Source organism: Apis florea, unplaced genomic scaffold (assembly GCF_048593485.1).
Source record: "Apis florea isolate Af1SG1 unplaced genomic scaffold, ASM4859348v1 contig_2350_pilon, whole genome shotgun sequence".
In the NCBI taxonomy this organism is placed as follows: domain Eukaryota; kingdom Metazoa; phylum Arthropoda; class Insecta; order Hymenoptera; family Apidae; genus Apis; species Apis florea.
Window position 1 is genome coordinate 3216724 of NW_028256565.1, and position 24015 is coordinate 3240738.

Consider the following 24015-nt stretch of genomic DNA (forward strand, 5'->3'; position numbering starts at 1 on the left):
ATTCAAGCTGCGATGATATCGTTTCTATCCTGTTTTCTTTTTTTTTTTTTTTTTTTCTTTTAAATACAGCTTGGGTATTCTCGTAAAAAAAAATTAAGAAATCGGGGAAAAATTTAATAGTTGAAGTTGTGTGGTCAAAACAGTAATAATAAACAGTGTTAAATGGCCGAGGTTTAATGTTATTCGAGCATTTTAATAGAGTCGGTTATCTTTTTCAACGCCTAGTAAACTCTGTCCCCAAAGTTGGTAGGAACAATAGAAATCTTCGAATATCTAGAAATTTAATCGAACGTAGCACACTCTCTGTTTATACGCCTCGAGAAAACGATCGTTAATCAAATTATTTTCGAAGTCGACTTAAAAAGAAAAAGAATAATAAAATTCTCAACGAATTCGAAAGAAACGTACGAAAAATTAGAAAATTGTGCGGAGATTTGGGAAATTTTTGGAAAATTTTCAAGTTTCAAATACCGTTTGTTTTCGAGAAAAATGTGGAAACTCTTTTCGAGGGAGGCGTGTCGTCGTCCTCTGCCGAGTCGAACGTTAGTTTCAATTAACGGCGGGTTAATCGGGGGACGTTGGGTAACAGAAACGGAGAGAATGAAATGGAAGAACCGCAACATGACACAGCACTCTATCCGGTGTTCACCAGTGGTTATTCCGCGCAGGAAAGAAGCCGATGAGTGTCCGCAATTAAGAGGCGGGACGGTACAAGAAAACATCTGCAATGTAGATGCAATCCACTTAGTTGTGGATCTCCCCCACTCCCCGTTCATACGGGGTTCTTAATATAGACGCGAGCGCCGGTAAAAGGAAGGAGAAACGAGTCGTCCGGTAGCGGGAAACCGCGATTCCTTTTTCGTCCTTTCGACGCGGGTCAGACAACTCGATCGCGCCCGACAACGCGATCGTTCCGACCGCAATATTCTTCCCTCGGAAAATGACGACGATGATCCCTGAATCTCCGAATTCGAACGCGTGTCGAATCCGCGAATCGTCACGATATTCCTCCTCTTTCGACTTTTCTAGATATTTTTTTCGATTTTTCTAGATGTTCCTCCTTTTTTTATTTTTCTGAATATACCTCCTTTTTCGATTTTTCTAGATACTTTTCTTTTTTCGATCTTTCTAGTTATATCTCCTTTTTAGATTTTTTTAGATACTCGTTCTTTTTCGATTTTTCCAGATATTTTTCCTTTTTTCGATTTTTCTAGATATGCCTTCTTTTTCTATTTTTCTAAATATACCTCCTTTTTCGATTTTTCTAGATGCTCCTCCTTTTTTTATTTTTCTAGATATGCCTCCTTTTTCGATTTTTTTTAGATGTTCCTCCTTTTTCGATTTTTCTAGATACTTTTCTTTTTTCTATATTTCTAGATATGCCTCCTTTTTCGATTTTTTAATTACTCCTTCTTTTTCGATTTTTTTTAGATATTTCTAAATGTTCCTCCTTTTTCGATTTCTCTAGATATTCATCTTTTTTCGATTTTTCTAGATATTCCTCCTTTTTCAATTTTTCTTTCCATAATGGTATACCTTCAACGGAATCATTCGAAACAAGGTTTATATTGTCATTCTTCGTCTTGGATTTCGAAATTTATATATACGCGTTAAATAACATTTATTTTCCTAGCTTCACCACGCTTGGCTTTTCCACCGCTACATTTCATTCATCCACCTTTCCCATCATCGATACCTATCACCAACCATATCGACCAACTCCAATATCGCAAAATATACCCCCCCCCCCTAGAAAATAGAAAATAATGGAAAAATTCTCGGGATCTGTTTTAAAAAGCTGGCCGGTTTAAAATTACGAGTCATCCTCGATATCCACGCGCTTCCATGAAAGCCGAGGCGAGCGTTTTCTGTAATTCTCTAATGACCCCGCGCCGGGGGAAAAAGAAGGCGGACCACGCACTTAGACGTCGTGGGTCTAAGAATCGCGATAGCCGTGACGTGACAGGCGACCGATCTTAACGACTTATTAATGTTAATGCCGGCGGAATGAGAAAACGCCGGCCAAATGACAGACGTGTGATCGCGCGTTTTCCAACCTTCCTCCGCCACAATGCCCCTTAATGCCCCTCCTGCTCGCGCACGATACAATTTCATTCAAATCGGGCTCTCCCTCCTCGCCCCAGGTGCAACACGCCTGAAAACCTACTTCGAACGCGTACGAAGGTAGAGGTTTTTGGAGAGGAGGGATTGCGACGAGTGGGTAAGCGAGACGAGTGTGTTTGACGAGTGAGTCGATTGGTCTGAGCGTGGAGTGCGGCTCGAAAAATCGCGGGACATCGGTTAAGAACGGAGGTTAAACCCGGTTCGAAGCACCTCCTCGAGGGACGGATAATCTCCTTCGCTCTTAACTCGCTTTTAACCACTTTTACTTTCTCTCAGGCCTTTCACCCTTTTCACTTACACACTTGTGTTTATATATTTGAGAAGGTTGCCGATCAGAGAGAATGTAATTATATTATGTTTGTTAGTGTATGTGCAAAAATGTACAGAAGGATTGATTGATCCGTTGCTTCGCGATTCGATTCGAAAAACAAACGAAATTTTTTGGAAGAACGTCATCGAGGACGCTTAATATTCTTTTCAACGATTCCATTTCGAATCACACGTGTCTTTTAATTTTATTTTGCAAGTTGATTAATGAATAATTATTATCGAATTATGATCATTGAACAAGAAAGATATATATTATCTCGATCAATGTCTCGATAAAATTATTAACAAAAATTTAATAATCTTCGATCGCGTGGTATTTTTTATATAATGCAACTTTACGCGTTTCGCACTCCCACTCGTTCGACGTAAAATATCTCTTTTTGCGATGTTAACAAAACTTTCACCGTCGACAACGACGTATATTTTTAAGAATATTTTTCGAGAAAATATATCTGTCCGAAATACGCGTTTTTCCTTCCAAACTTTCCCCTCTTCTTGCATTCGATCTTTCCACGAGAAAAATCTACGATCCTTCAATTTTATCCTGCGAATTGCCTACCTACGATTTCTTCTCGTAGCTCGTTAAGGGACGACCGGTTGGAAAAACGCCTCGCTCGTTCGCGGAAGGTAAATCGTGTTTACTTTCGATCATTGGACCGAGACAGTTGGACGCTGGCCCCAGTCCCCGCAGTTGCGCCGTTTAGATCTCAAGTGGACAGGAACGGTAACGCCCTCCCCGCTTTCTATATTACGAACTCGCGTCGTCTCGTTGTTATCGCCTTCTCGGAACGCGATCGATATTACACGATCAATTTTTACGAATAGAAATTAAAAAAAATAAAAATAATCTCTCCTATTCGATTGTTTTTTTCTACAACTTGTTTTGCACTTTTAACGTTTCATTTCTCTCTCGAAACACAAAGGATGGAAACGATGGAGATGGTTCGATATCGGCGCCGAGTACTTTCCAAAGCACGGAGTATCAAAGAGGGGCCGCGGGAATTCGGCGATAAATTTATCCCGTCCCACGCCCGTAAAAACCGCGCCACGAACTTCCTGGCGCGCTCGTAAAAGGAGAGGTGAATCGTAAAAGGCAGAAAATCCTTACGTAACGCGAATAGCCGGCGTTGAAAACTCGGCAAAAGGCGCGAGGTCGCGAGGAGGAGAGCGCGCAGGTAACCTCGTGCCCACGGAACGAACCACCGCCTTTCCTCCTCCTCCCCTCTCACTCGATTTCTTTTCTTTCTTCCTTTCTTTCTTCCTCCTCCTCTCTCTCTCTCTCTCTCTTTCTCGTCGAGGAGAGGCGACCGCAAACCCAGGCTGAAACTGCGGCTTCGTTATGAAATAGGCTTGAAAGCGAAATGCACCGCGCTCTCCTTCTGCCTTCTCCTCCTCCTCCTTCGTTTCCCCCTCGCTGCCTCCGGAGACAATGTTGCACGGGACAGTGGGCTCGATAATGCGGCGATCGATCGATCGATCGGTCGGTCGGTCGGTCGATCCGGCCCGTATCGAACGCGTGTGCACTCTCGTCGAACCGCAGACAAACGTGATGGAACGAGAACGTGCAACGATTTTACATTTCTCCTCCTCCCCTCTTTCCTTCCCGCTGCAAAAGGGGATCCAGCTCTACACGGATCATGCTTTCGACGAAGGAAGTAGTAATCAGAAAAATGAGAAAAATTTGAAAAAATTCGAATCATTCTACTCCTCGACCGAAACTGGAATTTTCGATGGAAAATTCGTTGTGGATAGAGACTCCCTGCTTTAAGTAAAATACCGGCGGTGTCGAGTCCACGTTTATCGGATGTAAGTTCGCAATTATACCGGTCGGTATTGTAGACGGATATTAATGCAGCGTCGGTGGAAATAAACCGGTGGATATATCTGCGCGGACCCTTAACGAGGTCCTTGACGCGTGACAGCGGCGAGCATCGAGGTTAGGCGGCTCTATCTCGCGATGCCGTCCGCTTAATGCGTCCGCTATGCGCCGATAAAACGGGCCGAGTTGCGGAGGAACCGCTAGAGGGCCGAGATGGCCGGCCTGTAACGCGTTGTTACAGCCGAGCGTGCCGGCCATTAATAAATTTCGGGATCAAGGTGAACCGGCGCTCTCGTTCGGGACGCCAGATTAATAATCCCACCTTCGGGGATCCTGCTTAATTATTCACGGTGTGATGAGGTGTCCGGCTCGGTCGATAAACTCGGGCATCCACTAAGGCTGCGCGCGCATCGGCCTCGTAGCAAGTAATTTCGTCGGTTTATATTATTGGCCGGTTGCTTTCCGTGCGTGACGTCTCTCGAGAGAATCGGCCTCGAAATTTAACGACGCCTTTTGTCGCGTTTCCAATGTTAGTTCTCAACGAGGAAAAGGAAATTTTCGCATTTGCTCGAGCGATTTAATCAAAAAATCGTTTCTTTCTCCGAAGAAAAGAGAAGGAAACGACGGAGGCTGGTAGAGAAAAATAGAGAGATGTATAAAAGATATATATATATATAAAAGGAGGAAAGAAAAAAGAAAGGAGAGCGACGTGTGGCGATAAATTGAAAGCAAACAGAGCGAGGAGGGTAGGATCGGTGTTAACCAGACGTTAACAATCCGCGGCATTAAATTCCGCCGGCCGATCGATCCCCCGGTTGCATCTGGCTGGCTTGCACAATTGGAAAGGCTGTCAGCGTCCGTGTACCGGGGAACGATGATTCTGCGGTCACTCGTCGGTGCGCCTCTGGCCGCTGCCACGGTAGCTGCTTTCCTACTAGGCTTTCCAGCCGGGCTTTGTGCTTCTATTAGCGAGCGCGCACGTGCGCCGCTACATAACTTATTGACAGTGACGGGGAAGGCACGAAAGGGAAAGGGGGAGGCAGACCTCGAGCGTGTTGGGTGAAAAGGAAAGAGAGAGAGAGAGAGAAGAAGAGAAACCTTTTACCGGCCGCGAACGATCCACCAAAGCGCGATGCACGATCACGATGCGATGCTGTCCTCTCTCTCTCTCTCTCTCTCTCTCTCTCTCTCTCTCTCTCTCTCGTCTTCGTACGCGACGCGGAGCGAATTGGGAGAAAGGAGATGCCCGGATAGAAGAAAGAGGATTTAGCCGTGGAGACTGGTTTCGGTTCGCTGGCGAGGTTGATGGATGCGGTTGTTCGAGTTTTGGAGATGGAGGGAGTGGGGTTGAAAGTGAGAGAGACGGGATGATAGGTTTTGGAATAACGAGGAGGGAAAGTTGTTGATGATGAAGAAGATTAATTTGAATCCGAAGAAATGGAGGGAATTAAATCGGGTTGCGTGATGTGGGTTTTGGTTAATGAAGAGGGAAAAGAGAGTTGGAGAGAGATTGATCGAGAGAGCATTTTCGAAAGAAAAGATCGATTCAGTTTTTTTTTCTTTTTTTTTTTAAAAAACACCTTCCAATTAGCAATTATTGAGACGTCGTCTCCAACTCACTCGACTTTAATCGCGATCCGAACGAAATCGTAAGAGAATCGCAATAACCTAGGATTCCAATCTCCGCTTCGATCAGGTTAAGGAACAAAAAAAAAAAAAAAATAAATCGAACGATCACGCGTCCTCCCTTACACATTAAATTCGCGTTAAGAGCATCGTCGTTTCATTCAAAACGTTTCCGACAGTCACTGTGAGCAACACAGATCACGAAGAGGCGCGGGGGCAGAGAGAGAGAGAGAGAGAGAGATTACGAAGCGGTTCCACACGCGTCACGCCGCGTCTTCGCGGTTAATGCATCACAATCATCGCGGAACAAGGAACAAGAGCCATCAGCGAACCTTCAGAACACCGGTCCAAGTATGATGGATGGACTGTGTCCTGTTCTTGCGCCCTTTTCTCGTGAAAAGGAAGTTATTAGAGGAAGGGGGTTGGCGCGGCGCGAGCCTAGGGGAAGGGAAAAAAAGGGGGGAGAGGGAGGGGAATGTCGGGCCCCCTCGAACTCCCTCGAAAACAGCCTGCCCCTTCCCTCCTCGCTCGGGAGGAGTAATTGGTTAACGAGCCCCGGCAATCTCGCGTCCCGATCGACGAAGAACCCCTTTTTCTTCTTCCCCTCTCATTCAATGAAGCTTTCTTATCCACCACGGTGGAAGGAATTGATCTTGCTTGGTTTAATTTCATTTAGACGGGACGGGAAGATCGAACGAACCGAGAGAGATTTTATCGCAGTTTTGTCTGGGATTTTTGATTCAGCCATCTCCAAAGATATTTGTGATATTTTTCTGATAACTCTGATATTTAAGAATCTATTTATTCTTGATGTATTAAACGTAATAAATATCCAAATTTTTGAAAGAAGGAAATGAGTTTTGACGTAGAGATCGGTATTCATAGGTAATCGTCATCTTTTATCTTATTTTATAACTCTGTTTATATCAACCGAGGGATTGAGCAGAGTGCAATACTCGAAGAGGCGAAAATAAAAAAGATCACGTTCGATATCTATAATTAACCGATATCTTTGGATCGGTCGTAAAGAAAAACGGTTCGCACAACATGAACCAAATAATTCGAGATCGTGCAAAACGAGTACAATTTAATCACACGCTATTAAACAGACTTAATTCGCTCCGATCGTGTTCCATTCCGTGTACGGTTACAAGGCGACGAAAAACGAATAACACCCGTCGAGCAGTTGCTTGTAATTGCTCTATGACGGAAGCGTGATAGTCGAAAATCATGTGATTTTCAAGCAACATTGCTCACAATGTATCCTGGCCGGTACTTTGTCGCGATAACTGGTCGAATTAACGAGCCCAGTTCCCGTTGCTCGACCGCGCGAAACTGGAATTTCGCGTCGTTGGCGATGATTTATAAACGGTTGTTTCAGGGGCGGCGATCGAGCACAGCTCTGGGAATCCCATGGGCTGACACCTCATCGATATGAATCCCGATACTTGATGGCGTGCCGCCCGATTTGAATATTCGTGACTCGCTGTGTAAACTGCCTCGTCGTCTAGCCTGCTCCACCATTTCTCTCTCTCTCTCTCTCTCTCTCTCTCTCGACGATAGGATTTTATTCGCTAAAGGTGGCGCCTCTAGGGATCCCTAGATGGACGCGTATCGCGTTACCGAACGGTAATTCGAGCATTAGAAACGCAGTCGATGACGCTCCATCGTCAATTTTAATTCAACTTTATACTGTTGGGAAACGTGGATGGGCGTACGTTACATTTACGCGCAAGTTTATTCCCTAGGTGACGATTATAGGGATCCCTAGATATCGCGTTACCGAATGATACCGATTCGTGCATTAGTCGACGATACTTTTGGAGAATTGATATCAATTTTAACTCGATTTTATCCTATCGAGAAACATAGACAGACGTTACAGTTACAATTACAATCCATAGAGAGGTTCTTAATTGACTCGTCACTACTCGTTGATGATATTCTTGAAATTGTCAATTTTAATTCAAATGTACGTTTCGCGCAATTTTATTCCCTAGATGAGTATTATAGGTATCCCTGGATATATCGCGTTTTACAAGTTTTTCGGGTAATTTTATTCGTTGGATGGTGATAGAGATCCTTAATTGACTCGTTAATTTTTTAATCCAACTTTATCCCATCGCGAAGAAACATCGTGGACGAGTACGGTCTCACGATTATAGGGATCCCTAGCCACCGCCTCTCGCGTTATCGCGAACGATAATTCGAGCGTTGATGATATTCTTGGAAAGAGATTGTCAACTTTAATTCAACTTCGTTCTCGTCAAGTACCAGCGTATATATACGGAGTCGAGTGTAAGTTACAGTTACGCGCAATTTCCATGTCCGTAAATCCTAGTTCGAGGTTGCAATCATCCTGGTGAAACTTCCTATTTAACGTTTATTCCCCGTTTTATCTCTATCCCTCGCCACTCTCTAATCACGTAACGTTTATTACGCGCGTAAAAAGCGCCGTCGTTCTTCCCACCTCCCCTCCCACCTTGCCCCCTCATCCGATTTCTTTTTTTTTTTTTTGCCGATCATTTGTACACGACGCGTTTAACACGACGGAGGGAATTATCTCGAGCGTTATCTCGAGAGATCGGTGTTAGCTCGGTTAGCTCAGGACGGAGGAGGAGTTTGAGTTCGAGTTTCAGCGTTTCTCGCGATCGCGAGAGCGGACAGCCGGCATAATCTCACGTAAGACTCGCGGCATATACGTGCACGGCCGTAATTAGATTAATACGCCGCGAAATTGGATTAAGAAGGCGAGGTACGACAACTTTTTCGTGAGAACGCCACCAGGGTTAATTAAGGGCCCGACAGGCCGGGTGCGAACGACTTGTCACGTACGAGGCCAGCCTGTCCTCTCTCCCCTTTCTTCCTTCCCCTCTCTATCTCCCCCTCGACCGATTCTCCCCTTTCTTCGATCCTGCCTCCCTTTTTCCTCGAAATGATGAGCCGTCCGATCAATCCTGTATATCATCGGTCTGAAAAAATACTAGTTTCATTCAAAATGCTCGAGCATATACGCTTATTTCGTTTCCTTTTTTAACTCGAATCGAATAAAACCACTCTTCTCTCGGGCAAGATCGTGTGCAAATTATGAAATTAGACCCAATTTTTATTCGAAAAAAGAAAGAAAGAATATCCTTTTCTTCCTCTTCCTCTAAGATCAACGATCACGAACGAAAGAGGAAAGGTAGAGGAGACTTCGAGGCACTTTAAAAATCGAACTTCAAATCTCCTGGAGAGAGAAAAAAAAAAAAAAGGAATCTCTCGCCCCTTGCTAATGCGCGCGGCCTCGGTCTCCGCTAGGCAACAACATTTTTACAGACGCGCCGCGTTCCTCTCGTCTGGGCCCGGGGTCAAAGGGGGCCCCTCCACTTCCTCCCTGTGCGTTGTCTCGGGGACAATCGCGGCGCGTAAGCCCCGCGGTGTCGAAATCGGGCACCGTGGAAACAAAAGGAATCGTGGAGAGGAGGAGGGAGAGGAGTAGACACACGGTGGTAGCTCGCGACACGTAGTCGGGCCACGGTGAAAGCTGGTTCGGGCCCAGGCGGCGTATAATTCGAGGGCACGTCGATAAATCAGTGGCGTGCATTGGGACGAGAGAGAGAGAGAGAGGGGGGATCGATTGTAAGGGGAGAGGGAGAGATGAGAATGCGCGTTGCGACACACGCTCGTCTATGAAGTGGGCGTCCTGCATGGATCGAGTGCCGTGTCGATGTCTCGCTGGCTTCGATGATAATCCGATGGAGCTGTTTCTTTTTTCGCCCTCTTCGAAACTTTCCTCGTTTCTCCGGGGAAGGGTGATGATTGTCGTTTCGATTTTGGAATTAATTTTTGGCGAAAGAAGAAAAGGAAAGGTTGGATCGAATTTGGAAAAAGTAACTTTTCAATCGTACTTTTTTGAGAAGTTGCGTTACAGTGAAGAAGAGTGATCGAATTTCCTGTGAAAGATTATAGCGTAATAGCGTTTAATAATGAATAAAAAGAAAGTAGGAATGAGATTTCATCTCCGACTCGTCTCATCCAAATTTAACTTGTTTATAATTGGATAAATATTCGTTATCGAGCCTATCGCTTTCACTTCGATGCTTCTTCGTGTGCGAAGAATGAACGAAACGAACGGAGTAACCAAATACGACAAAAGTTAGAAACGAGAATCCCCCTAAGGCTAAGACTTATCGATATCGAGTGATTCGAGTTTATGTCGGTCGAGAGGCTGGTCGAATAAAATTCGAGGCTCGAAAAAGGTTAGGCTTATCGTTACGCGTATATCGCTCGTGTGTCGTGTGACCACCATAATACACGCACGTACACAAACACGTACACGTGGACTAATTCCTCGCCACGCACCAAAGGCCGTGTAACAATAAAACATTACGATTAGACCGCCGTGTTTCCGAGTTTGCGACACCGGTTGCCCGCTCGTAGGCGTCTCCCGTGCCGTATATCGTCATCGTGCCCCTGATAAGTATCGTGCCCGGCCGAAGATCGAGAATACCCCTCCTCCCTCCTCTCTCTCTCTCTCCCTGAGTCTCTCCCTCGCAACACACAAAGTCCAAGTCCTTCGAATTCTTCAATCGTATTTCAAGAAACGATTCGTATCTGATCCGATGAATCTTCGGCCCCTTCCATTGATTCCCCTTTTCACTCCCTCCCTTACGATTACGATCCTATTGTTCGATTTTTCCAAGATAATCGCATTCGGTATTGTACATCGTCCCTCTCGATCGATTTTTTGCTTTATTAGAAGATAACTTGACGTTCTTCCGGCTCCCTTTCCCTCTTCCTTTTCTCCTTCTTTCTTATCTTTTCTCGAGTTTTAGAAAGTGTTTTTTTTTTTAGAAACAAACACTCGGCGGACAATTTTGTCTACCGTTCTGCAGAAGGAGAAGAAAAAGAAGATTCCGTTTTTTTTTTTTTTTTATACATCGTATTTATCCATCTTCTCGAGAGAAATTTAAACCGTTGATACTGTTGTCGTGAAAAGTCGTAAGAATTTTAGAAAGAAACGAGTTTCGAATAAAAGAGCCACGAAGGATAAATAAATAAATAAATAAATTCTCGCGCAAGAAAGACAAAGATATCCTCCTCCTCCTACTCAATTCGAAGAGGATCCCTCCGATCGAATCATCTCCCCTGGTATCAAGATACAATGCGATCCGTGTGTATCGCGTAATCGGCTTATCACGGGGAACACGCACGGCACCTTAAGTTAACGGTTTCCTGCGTTCGATCAAACCAGAAACTGGAGGGAGGAGAAAAATGCCGACAGAAATTTGCATCGACCTTTCTCTCCTTCCTCCCCCGCTCGAACGAGAAGAAATCTGCATCGTGAAAGCGTGCGAGGAGATCCTCTCGTTCGAAGGAAATGGAGGAGACGGTAATCAAGTACCGAAGAGGGAGGGAGGGAGGCGTGTGTAGGTGAACAGAGGGACAGAGGAGAGGAGTAGTGTGTCGAATAACTTCCTAGAGGCGCGCCTGTCACGACGCCCCGGGTCATTGGTCACCCCGTGAGCTTATCTCAGCCTCGCCGCGGGCCATCTCCCTCGCCTCTCCCTCCTCCTCCTCCTCCTCCTCCCAACTTTCAGACGGCTCGATTTTCACCAAGCGATTTCATTATCCCCCTGCGCTCGTGGCCATATATATGCGTGCGTACGGAGAGGCCCCTGAATGGGGCCTTTCACACGGGCCGGCCGATAAATTACCAGCGGCGTTACAACGATCCGGATCCTGTGCGTCGCTTCCGTGTGGGGGATAGATGGATCGAGGATGAGGACCGTTTCGAACGGAATTCGAGTGATTTAGAAGGGAAGAGAGAGGTGTGGACGATGCTGCTATCGGTGGGATTGGCTTCGTAAAAATTTGTCGGTCGTGGAGGCTCGAGTTTCTACTAGTTGGGGATCTTTTGGTTGATTTGTACGATGATATTGCGAATTTTTAAAGACATTTGTCGAGGATTTGTTGATGGAGAATGGAACTGTGAATGGTTTTAAGAAAATTTCGTCGCAGCACCATAGGCGTAGAGTTTGGTGTTGAGAAGAAATCTAATTTCGCGAGTTTTAAAAAGAATTTATAGAGGTTAATAGGAGAGAAAAAATATAAATTTCGATAATCGAGAAGAATCGGTTTACGTACAACACGTCTGACTCGAACCAATAGTCAGAATTTGGATAGAAGAAATCTAATTTTGCGAATTTGAAAAAGATTTCAAAAAAAGTAATTTATATGTTATATCGATGGACATAGAAAGACTTTTTACTTATACGAAGATAACAGTAGAATAAAACTGCGAATGGAACTTAATACCAAAATTCTATCTCTCAAAAATCTTTCGTCGCAACCCCAAAAAACTGGTAAATCTTCATAATCGAACAGAACAGATCCACGGTTTATGTAACATATCTGTCTATCAATTGATAGGGATAATTAATTGGAGAAATTTAAAAATAACTTAACTCCATAACAGCAGAGGATTGAAATGAAAATTTTCCCTTTTCCCTCCCCAAAAAAACTCGTAATCGATTTACGCGGCAACAGTTAACCGGAAGCGACCTCTGTCTGCACCTCGAATCACGCCCCAAGCGTTGCGACACGGCGCGGAATTTCCGTGGCGATCGCACGGCATAACCGTGAAGCAATTGGGAATCGGTTTTAACGCGTTCGCTCGGTCACGATCCTCGCTTCCGCTCCTCTACCGCGGTTTCGTGAAATTCGAAACAATCGAAGCCACCGCCCAGCTCTCGTTCGTTAGGTAAGCCAGACTGGGCTGGCTATACGTATATTCTTCTTCGAAAAGGGGAGGATTGTTTCTCTGAGATTTGATCTCTCCCTTTCGTAATAAGTATTAGTGATAAAAAAGAAAGCATACAACGAATTTATCGATTTTTCTTAGAATCACGAGTAGATATAAGGTGATACAATATAATATAACGTCGAATTTTCTTACCTCGCAAATCGCATCATTGGTCGTAGAAATATTATTTTCGAAGTTTTCGAGTTTCGAGCGTGGAACGTGGCAATGATTCGGTTCGAGCGAACAGATTGTGAAATTACGACAGGAGTTGAGAAAAATTTGCTCTCGATTAAATAAGAAAGACACGGAGTTCAACGAATTCGAAAAACTTTCTTTCCTCGTGCGCGAAATAATTAGAACACGAAAAAAAAGTTTCATACGTCGAATTTGTGCCTGAAATCGAATTACGAGGCAACCGTTGGGAAAATCGTCTCGATTATCCGATCGATTAATCTGCGTTGAGAAGTTGAGTTCTCCGCAAAGTTAACCAGAGAAAAATCGTGCATGCACAGACACTAACGGGAGATTATCGATTGCAGATGGAGCATAGAGGCGATCGGCAGTAGCGGCACCCTAGCAGTCGAGGGGCCCTGAGCGGGGGGCCCCTGGATCGGTCGCGAGAAAGCTGGGCGGCGTTGTAGCGCGGCGATGGCCGCGACCGACGGTCAGATCGTGGTTGCGGCGGCACGCTGGGCCGAGGAAGCGACCTACCTTCGCGAATTCGTCTCCAAGTATCGTCTGCCGGCTGTGATCAAGATCACGAAGGGCCAGTACGGTGGCCTCGGTGTGCCCACCCTTCCCGCGCCCAGCCTGCAGAGCACGGCCCTGCTCGTGTCGGCGGGCCGCAGGCGAAAGATCGTTGCCCAGGCGGTGAAGATCAAGGAGGGGCGGCGAGTGGTCGGGGTCGGGCCCAGACTCGCCATCCCCGACTCGTACGCGGGCTACTTCGAGATTCTGAGCGAGGAGGGGAGGGCGGTCCGTGGTATAGAATCGGTGAACGAGCTCTCCCGACGATGCCCCGAGGAGGGGGCCCTGGTGCGGGAGACGGTGCGCGGGATAGCGTGCAGGGTGGACGACGAGTCGGGGATAGTGGTCCCGGAGGGGACCAGGACCCTGGCCGCGGGCGAGACGATCGTGACGGCCGGCGAGGTGAGCCTGCCCGGCCGTGGAAGATTTCTCCGTTGCGTGGACTGTCGGGGCGAGAGCGTCCTCCTTGCCATGGATCAGCGGGGCCGTTTCAGCGCGGTGGCGCGCGAGGACAACATAAGCGGGGTGCACACGGCCCGCGCGTTGCTCAGCAAGCGTCTCCCGCTCACCGTGAGGCTGGTGCACGGCCAGCCGCCTAGGGGTCTCAAGTCGTCGTCCCAGTTCGTGCCCGAGCTCAGGCTGTTGTCCACGTTCGAGGAGGAGCACGTGTTCGCGTTGCCGTTGCAGAGAGAGGGGGCCGCGGTCGCGTTGCCCCTGGCCGCCCCTTTGAAGCTGGTGAAGGCGCGGAACGAGGACGCGTTGAGATCGATGCAGGAGTTCAGCAGGCTGGTGGAGCGCGCGTCCCGGCTGGTGGCCGACGTGGCCGACCGGGCCCACGTGCTGGACGGCCGGCTGGGCGAGAGCAAGCAGGCGAGCAGGCAGACGAGGGGCGGGTCCTCGGGCTTCCTCAGGCGATCCGCGAATTCGGGGGACAGCAATGGGGCCCTGGCCCATCACAGGGGCGGCAACCCGGCCACCCATCACCATCATCACCATCACTATCACAGCAACCAGCAGCAGCCCGCCGCCCATTCGGGTTACAGGGACGAGAACCGCGTCCCGCCCTCGGCGTGCACCGAGGAGTACGACGAGATCGATCAGATTTACGACTACGTGCGCGGTTTCGCCCCGTTGCCGAAGAGCGTCAGGTCCCCCTACGAGAGCCCGCTGCCCCAGGGCTCGTCCTCGAGCCCACCCCTGACCCCAGTCACCGTGACCATCGCCCCGCTCCTCGACGACAGACCGGAACCACCCCCGATCGAGACAATACCGACCAAGAAGATCCAGGCCGAGAAGAGGACGAGGCGCGCCGTGAAGGAGGCGCCGCAGCCGAGGGCCGAGAAGCCGCCTTTGGCCAAGCTTTACGTGAAGAATAGCGGCACCCAGAGGGGCCGCCCTCTCATGAGGCAGAAGAGCGCCTCCCCCTTGAAGGAGACCCCCCCGGGATACAAGGGGGGATCACCTCTCTTCAACATCAGATACAAGAGCTTGACGAATCTGCAACAGGCCATGGAGCTGGACGGAACCCTCGACTCCAGCCACTCGGGGGGCAGGACCTCGGGGGACTCTGGTGCTGGTGCTAAGCTGCCGGAGAAGAGGTACTACGAGGCGCATTCTCTCTCTCTCTCTCTCTCTCTCTCTCTCTCTCTCTCTTTCTCTCTCTCTCTTCTCTCTCTCTCTCTCTTTTTCTAAGATTGCATGTCCAAAGAAACGAAAAATTAAAAAGAGAGAGAGAAAAAGAGAAATTAATCTCTCCCTCTCTCTTTCTCTCTCTTTTTCTAAGATTGTTCCAAGAAACGAAAAATTAAGAAGAGAGAGGAAAAGAGAAATCGATCTCTCTCTCTCTCTCTCTCTCTCTCTCTCTCTCTCTCAAAGATTAGATGTCCAAAATTAAAAAGAGAGAGAAAAAGAGAAATTAATCTCTCTCTCTCTCTTAAAGATTGCATGTTCAAAGAAACGAAAAATTAAAAAGAAAGAAAAAAAAGAGAGGTTAGTCTCTCTCTCTCTCAAAGATTGTATATCCAAAGAAACGAAAAATTAGAAAGAAGGAAAAAAAGAGAAATCAATATCTCTGTCTGTCTTCTCTCTCTCTCTCTCTCTCTCTCTCTCTATCTATCTATCTATCTATCTCTATCTCTCTCTAGCGCGATAGAGGAGGCATTCAAGCGAAAGCGTGTTGTTGTTTCCGCTCAGATCGAGGCGTCTAAGCAGACCCCGCTCGTTGACGAATCTGGTGTGGGAGCTACGCGGCGGAAGTGGCCTCGGCTGCGCGAGACCGGAAACCCCGCCACCAGCCACAGCGGCACCCCTGCCGCCGACCAAATGCGGACCACGCCTGGCCGTCACCGTGGTGGCACCCCGACGCGTTAGCACGCTCTACCTCTAACTCGTGAGTAGAACCATAAGTAGTATATATAGATTCCTTTATTTAGATTCCCTGGAAGGGAAGAAAGAAGGGAAGAACGCGTCAATCATTATTTTATCATCGCCGTATTCGTCGGGTCGTTAAATAATAATACCTTTTTTCCCCTTCCAAGAATATTGGCTCGTCTTTGATCCACCTCGCGCTTCCGTGTCCTCCCTCCTCCCCTCCTCGAGATCGGAACCTTCTTACACCTCGGCCGTATATTTTATCGAGTGGTCGAGGATGAGGGGAGACAGGCGTGCACCAGTTATGGGGCAGGATAGCAGCTCGTCTCGAGTCGAGCTCGAATCGTTAAATTTACAGGATCCCCAGGCCGGGTCGAGGCATTAACGAAGCCGTTTTAGTGGCCGTTATAAAAGGTGGTCGAGCGTTTCCCTGTTGGCCACGACTCCTTGTTCGTTTAATCGCCGCCATACACCTCTCCTCTTCTTCTCCTGCGCTCTCGTCGTAGCGCGGCATATGGTCCAGGAAACGCGTCTGCCTGCCATCCAGGAAGCGCTCGTATCCTTATTACGAATTATTGTTGCTGTTGTTGTTGTTGTTGTTGTTGTCGTCGTTAGCCTTGCCTAGCCGGATGAAACGTTAACTTTCATCCCGATCGAAGGGAGCGTAACGTAATTTACACGAGCGTGTTACACGTTACATTATCTCCTCCTCCTCCTCCTCCTCTTCTTCTTAATTGTGTCGTAATTGTGCACTTTCGACGCACATTTTATTATCGGATACGGAAACGATATTCCGTTTGAATATCTTGTTTTAACCGCGTTTTCCTTGGATACCAGATTTAATCTGGTAGCTGCAGTCAACCGCGGCAATCGTTTTATTTAATCGCGCACAGAACGTGAGGTTGCATAGAGATTAATTATTAGGTGTTCGAATAATTGTATTCCCTTATTTCCTTTATCAAATACATCCTTTCTCACTTTTATATTCGACTTGTTTTAATCGAGTCGTTTCACGAGCTGTAACATTATTTCTGTATCTATATCTTGTATTATTTATGAATTGGGCGAATTTCCGCTTTTTTGAACTGGCGACATAACCTAAAAAAAAGTTGAAAAGGTAACGACAGTTAAAAATTTGGGACAAAGATTACTTTTTACTTGTTAAATAGTTGATTATGTTTCGAATTTCGAATTCGAATTATGTTTCGAACAAAATTAAATTATCGAAGTAACTTTATTCGTAACTTCCGTTATTAATTTCGCTGATTCAATATAGTAAAGCAAGGCTTTATATCTTTATTCCTTTATCAGATACATCCTTTCTCACTTTGTATTCCTCGTTTTAATCGAAACGTTTCATAAACTGTTATTCCTTAATAGAAAAAAAGATTAACATGGACAGTTCTTTCCTCTTTTTCAAATTCAAGATTTTGTTACACGAATCACGTACCCAAGATTGTTTCAGTCGAATGCATACTGCTTGTCTCCCGATCTTTCTGCCGACTCGTCTCGCGCTTCAACGATCGTCGTCTTCCAAATTTCCAAATTTCCAAATCCTTTTCCGTATCGCTCGAAATCGTCACAAAGGAAACTCTTAGAGCGCTCGTCTTCCTGAAAACGAAAGAACGCTGTTTCAGATGGCGCCACGAGCGGTAAAGTAATTCGAATTTTCAGAAGTTATGACTTTGGAGAGGTTAGAAACCGTCCAACTAATCGTTGGAAAAAGAAAAATCGTCAAAACGGGAGAAAGTTGTCCATCCACGTCTTCTATATTCGCGAATCAGGAAGGTTTGGGGCGAGGAGGAGTTTAAACATCTCGTGTCTCGTTCGAAGGGCGAGGAGGAGATAACGAGAGGGAATCGGAAAACGAGCGAAAGAGGAGAAGATGGTGGTGGAGAGAGCCCGGGGATACGTAACGTCATCCTAGCACGACGACGATGTAATGGCTCTCGTTTGCCTGGGAGCCGCTCCGTGAGCGGAATTGAACGAGACCAGGTTCAACGGCTGAACAAACCGTGGCTTCCGGTCTCCCCCTTTCGATCAGCTTCGCTCGACTTTCGACCGTTCATTATGAAAATTATGATAAACTCGAGTTGCCAGCATTGAGAGAATTCTTGGAACACTCGAAAACAACTCTTCTTCAACTGCCTTTAACTGCTTAACAGCACGGTCGATCTCTCGAAAAGAAAAATATTTTACTAAAATCATAATAGTGGACGATACGATTATTTTATAAATTTCAAAAAGTATAAGTAAGTACGTTAATACTTCGTGTTATTGAAATTTGAAAATTTATATTAAAGCTGAGTTACAAAAATAAGAATGCATTACGTGTATAATATATTGGATTATATCTAGAAATTTTTTCTAGTACGAATTTTATATTTATCTCAGTGGTACATAAGCCGCTATTTGATATTGGCAAAAATTTACATGTCGTTTATATACCACACCAACCTCTATAATTTTAGTACGTGGTTTATAAACCGCAGTTAAGAGAGCAGAACGACAGATTTCGTATGGTTTGTTGAAAGAGAACTATTTATAACGCTTCGAGATTCTAGTAAAACGTTTTGAAAACTAAATCGATTATATTTGTCCAACGAAAGCATTCGAACGCTTACATTTGCAATTTTTGAGTTCGTTGTTTAATGAGGGGTGTATAGTAGAAGGAAAATCTCAAGATTGTATCGAAATAAAATTTGAAAATGATTCACCAATTGATGCAGTAGTTACAATACATTTATTATATACAATTATTAATAGGTTAGAAAAGTATTCATATATTTATTATTTAACGTTGATATTTTGTCGGACCACCTTTGGTCGATCGACATTCTGAATCGGTGATTTTGTAAAACTCCAATCGATGAAATTCTATAATTTTTTTTCGATAATCTTTTCTTTAAGCAACCGCTTTGAAGATATTCGAAATTTAATTTTTTTCCTTGCTTCAGCCCATGTATATCGAATAATTTATAACGTTTCTCAGAATCGAATCTCGTTGAACTTGCTTTCCTTTTCTTTTCTTTTTTTACATATCTTAAACTTGAACAAACGACAGATGTCGATCATTTGTAAACAGAATTATTCTTGGATATATCTAGATACTTGGTAAAACTACGAAGAACAAAATCGATCATTTGTTCAGAATTCTTTATTACTCGAACACTTAATAATAAAACGTCTTGAAAAATTACGAAGGAAATTGTGATATATTGTAATATGTAATGTTCTTCAGAACCGAATTTGCTTTTCTCAAGTTGATACACGCGTTAACACTGGTTCGAGAGACAAGATCGATAGTAAGACCTGTTGAAAAATGACGAGATCGAAGGAGATTGTAATCGACTATATTGAAGAGATATTGGAGAGATGGCGATAGAGGACGCGTTGCAAAAAAGCTGGTAATGTTTTTTTTCAGAATGTTGTTGTATATCGAGAAAGAATCGAGTAGTATATCGATCAGGCATTGTGAAAGAAACGCAACGTGTAATTTTTCTCTGTATTAACGACCCCTCGGCTGGAAAGGCCTCGTCGTGAAGGATGCTCAAGGTCGGTGTTTCCTGTTTAATTAATTAACCAGCAGCGTCGTCCTCCCTTTACGTTTCGTCCAAGGGACACCTGGTAATTTTCAACTGTCGCGGCTTGATTATGCGTGTGCACGCAGCCAGGCCACGAACCGCCTGCGGCTAGCCGCAAGTGACAAGCAGACGGGGCAATTTCGCATAAAACAGTGGAACGACTCTTGAACGCTCCTTAGAACGCTCCTTAAAACGTAGCGAGTCCGATATTTCCACGTGGAACGTGACAAATTCGTGACGAGAAAAAAAAAGAAACGAATAGAAGATGAAATAAAATCCAATTAAATACGTGTAAACGATATAAGCGAAAGATATACATCTTTGTATACTCGTTTCGATGGTAATGTTAAAAAAAAAAAAAAAAAGAAATAATAATTATTCGCATAGGATGCTGAAATATTTAAAGGGTTAACAAATTTGCATAGAACTCGTTAAGTGAGATATAGAGAGAGGCAATCATGCGAGCCGAACTTGTTCTTCTTCCGCGAAACGAGGATCTGGATCATATCTTATGATTGATGAGCGAACAAGTTGAATTTCTGGTAGCTTGTTTTCCCTCGTTTTTGTCAAACACGAAACCCCCGTGCTCGTCGTTCCTCCGGCATATATCTTCATTACGAAACTTGCAAACTCGCAGTCACCAGTTCCAATTATGATCATGGGATCGTGATAACACCGATTAAAGTATTACCGCGGTCAAAGCCGTGTACCATCCCGGTTGCCTGCTGCCTAGGCGCTTCGCAGCCGAGGTGGAATTAAAACGCTTAATAACTCGAAAAGCAAGCCTCCAACGATCCTTATATATACGAACTTTTTTATATCCTCCTTCTTCTTTCGATGTCTAGAACCGACCCCCTCTCCCCATTAGTATTCCACGAATGTATTAATTTGCATTTTTGCTCTTTTAATTTAAATCGATCTCGTTACCAACTTGATCAGAATGCAAATCTCGACGATCACTCGTATTTCAAATACCATGCTTTTCCCTTCCCAATGATTTGCTCACTTCGAACAGTTCTCTCTCTCTCTCTCTCTACAATTTCAACCGTGGACGATAATGGATCGGAAACACGGTATAGAAAAACGGTTTTAGACCGATACGTCTCAATGGCGGCTGACAACATTCCATTCCTTTCCCCTTCGATAAGTGAAACTCTCCTCTCTCTCTCTCTGTGTGTGTGTGTGTATTTCTGAATCAAGAAACAGGATGCTTTTTCGCAATTAACGATAATAAACCAGACGCGCGATGTTATATCCGAGTTTTTCACCCTCGATTCCGACATTAGCATAATGGAGACGCGAAGTCACGAAAGTCACGCTCGACGGATAGGTAAACGGCGGACGACGAGCCGTGAGTTTCTCGAGTACGGTGATCCGCGGGATTGTGATATCGAATTCGCGTGTCGAGCAATAATAACCGGCTCCAAGTGCATGCTCCCCGCCAGAAAATGTTAAAATGTGAGAAGAGAAAGGAGAGAAGAAAAGGAAACTGTGACAACGAACAGCAAAAATCGATTGATCATCATTGACGTTTATTAATGACGAGCTATTACACTGTTCCAAATGCATCGTCTTCCTAATATCGTAATTCTCCTTTTTCGAGAACATCGATTGCTGCATCTCGATGAGAGATTCTTCTATTCGAGGGATCACGTTGAATCGAAGCTTTTCGATTTACCGTCTCCTAGAGTCGTTATCATGGTGGATTGGATCGTTGTCTCGATTAAAACGCAAGATATGGAAGAAAAAAAACAGATGTAACGATGCGATGCTTTCGAAAAAGTTGCATCCATTTAGGAAGGAAATTAGAAGGAGATTTAAACTCTTGTAACAGTGAGAACTGGTTACTGGTGAATCGCGTTACGAAAGAAAGAAAGAAAGAAAGAAAGAAAGAAAGAAGACGGTTAATAAGAAAAAGAAAAAATTCAAAGTTGAGAATTTAGAAATCGATTAGCGCCGCTTCGTCGTTTCGTTAATTGAGTCATCCCGCGACTCAAGGAAAGAAGGGATTCTCGTAAAATCGTTTAAGGGGGAAGATAGTCGTGCTCGTTCAGCGGAACATTGATCATTTACAGGTTAATTACTTAATGGAACGATTAGGTACCACCGAATGGCTGCTGGCTCCCTCTGCCAACCGTCCACGTTACGGCTGGTAGGCAGAGAACCGTAAGAAAGTTGTTGTTTTCTTTCGACAACATCGATGCGTTGGCCTCGATAGCAGGAAATCGCCAGGCTACGAAAAAGATGGAAGAAACGAAGTTCCTTCCCGAGATTGATTAACCTATTCGAAGTAACCACCGCGTAATCGCACTTTTTACGCACATTTTATCATTCCTTTTTCTTTTTTTTTTTTTTTTTTCAAACTTCACCGATATTAATCCCCCTCGAGAAACTTCGCTCGCGATCGAATTAAAATTTACATCCTTTGTGTAATTGAAATTAAAAAAAAAAAAAAAAAGAAAAAACAAAGAAAAGAATGCTCGAAGAAAAATTAATTTCGCTAATTTATTAATTAACAATTTTCAAATTCGACCAAGTTGAAAGCAATCTTTCCGATCCGAAAGATCGGATGGATGTTCTCGTTTGGTTCGTTAACCATCGTCCCCCCACGGTTAGTAAGTAAATTCCAAGTGTTCACGATGATCGAGCAATTTGTAAGATCGAAACGTCGCGTCGCCACGTGTTCCCCCGATAAACGATCGGCCGCGGTGATCCACGGTGGTCGAACACGCTTTCGACGATTGGATCGGCATCGTTTACCTCGATGGACCATCGGCTCGTCGCTATTGGGGGGAGGGGGGGGGGGAGAGGATACCGGCCCATGAAATCCGCGGTGGACGGAACGGAAGCAGGATCGCTCGAAAATATAGATCACGGCCAATAATAATATCGAGCGTCGAGCCTCTCGAGATCGGCCAATTTCCATCGTAATGCCAGCTCTCGGGAAATCCGGAAGGATTACCTCGGGCACCCCCGGTAATCGCAGCAACGTGTCGTAGAATTTGTCGATATTAATCGGCGACCAACCATGACGCAGCCTCGCGAACCTAACCTAACCTAATCGCGCTTCTGGATGCTTCGATGGACATCGTTTTTTTAATTAAAATATATGGATTCTCTTCGTATTTTATCATTGAATTGGATCTTTATTTTCTTTAATCTGCCGCAAATAATTCGTAAACCTAACCTAACCTAATCGTGCTTCTGAGTGCTTGGATGGATCATCGATGAACATCGTTTTTTTAATTAAAATGGATCTCTTTGTCTCTTATCATTGAATTAGACGACCGTACATCTTCATTTTGTTTAATCTGTCGCAAATAATTCGTAAACCTAACCTAACCTAATCGTGCTTCTGGATGCTTCGTGGATGGATAACGTTTTTTTAATTAAAATACATGGATCTCTTCGTCTTTTATCATTGAATTAGACGATCTTCGTTTTGTTTAATCTGTCGCAAATAATTCATAAACCTAACCTAATCAATTGACATTGTTTTTTAATTAAATTCATTTTGTTTATTCGATAGAATTGTTCTGTCATTATTATTTTATTTAAAAATGAATTAACGATTATAAGTTAACGAAGTTGAATATTTTGAAAATATATTATAAGAATCAAATTTTCTATTAACATTTTTAATTTTATATTTAAATATCGTGCCAATTTGCTCAATATTATTTCCAAAAATCTGAAATAATTTTAATTCATTAACTCTTTTAAATAATATAAATATATCGCATAAATTATTACCAATATTAATATTTCAGTTCAACGTACATATATTAATTTATCATTAACGTGTTCGAGGCAAAATACCACGAAAATACTCGTAAAATCTATTTATCTTATGTATTAAATCTCCAAAGATTATTGTACAATCGTTCAAATTTTTCATTTCTTTTCACAAACGCTGTGAATTAAATCTCATCTGTATATCACCACTCGACAAATATTTTACAACATCAAACCTCATCACGTCGGATAAATTTCAAGCCTGGGACATTATTCGATTATTTCCAGGCTATAAAATTATTCCTACGACGCAAAAAAAAAAAAAAAAAAAAAAAAAGGAATCTATTCGCCCGAGCTAATATATCCTTAGAACACTCATCGAGAATTCGCATAATGCACGGCCGACAAACATCCATTCTCTGAGCATGCCACTCCAGAAACCTGACCGATCATTATCCATTCTTCTATCACCTCACCTCGCCAAGCCCAGACAATTTCCATACTAAGAAAGAGAGAAGAGGTGATGAGGGGGGAGGGGGGAGAGGGGCATCGTGCGTCGTCGCGCATCGATACAAACACTGTTTCTAAGCAGAGAAAGAGGCGCACGCGGGTCGGGAATGATCGACAGGCATGTCGCAAGCCACGTCGGACCCTGACATCCGCGCAGCTGTGTTTTCACTCTTGTGCGCCCGAATTCATGCATATTTATCGCATTACCGGCTGCATTGCATGCAAATCACTGGGGACGAGTCCCCGTGGCTCGTTAGGTTAGGTGAGCACACGCGCGCATGCGCACACACGCACGCCATCCGCCATTGTCTGCTGCTGGTGCTGCCCACATCGCCGGCATCGCGTGGCATAGTTCACCACCGAGTGGCTCCCTCTTCCAGCAC

General features: G+C 44.7%; 2 protein-coding genes across 2 annotated transcripts in view; both read left to right on the plus strand.

Annotated features, from left to right (window-relative positions):
• LOC105736367 (uncharacterized) overlaps nucleotides 1-24015 on the plus strand; it is a 189004-nt gene that overhangs the window by 135790 nt on the left and 29199 nt on the right. The window lies entirely within an intron of this gene.
• sano (CABIT domain-containing protein serrano) overlaps nucleotides 1-24015 on the plus strand; it is a 165979-nt gene that overhangs the window by 112765 nt on the left and 29199 nt on the right. Inside the window, exons 3-4 of the mRNA XM_003696375.4 lie at nucleotides 13226-15031; nucleotides 15627-15822. Coding sequence (XP_003696423.1) covers nucleotides 13335-15031; nucleotides 15627-15819 — 1890 coding nt within the window. The 5' untranslated portion in view covers nucleotides 13226-13334 and the 3' untranslated portion in view covers nucleotides 15820-15822. The remainder of the gene's footprint in view (nucleotides 1-13225; nucleotides 15032-15626; nucleotides 15823-24015) is intronic.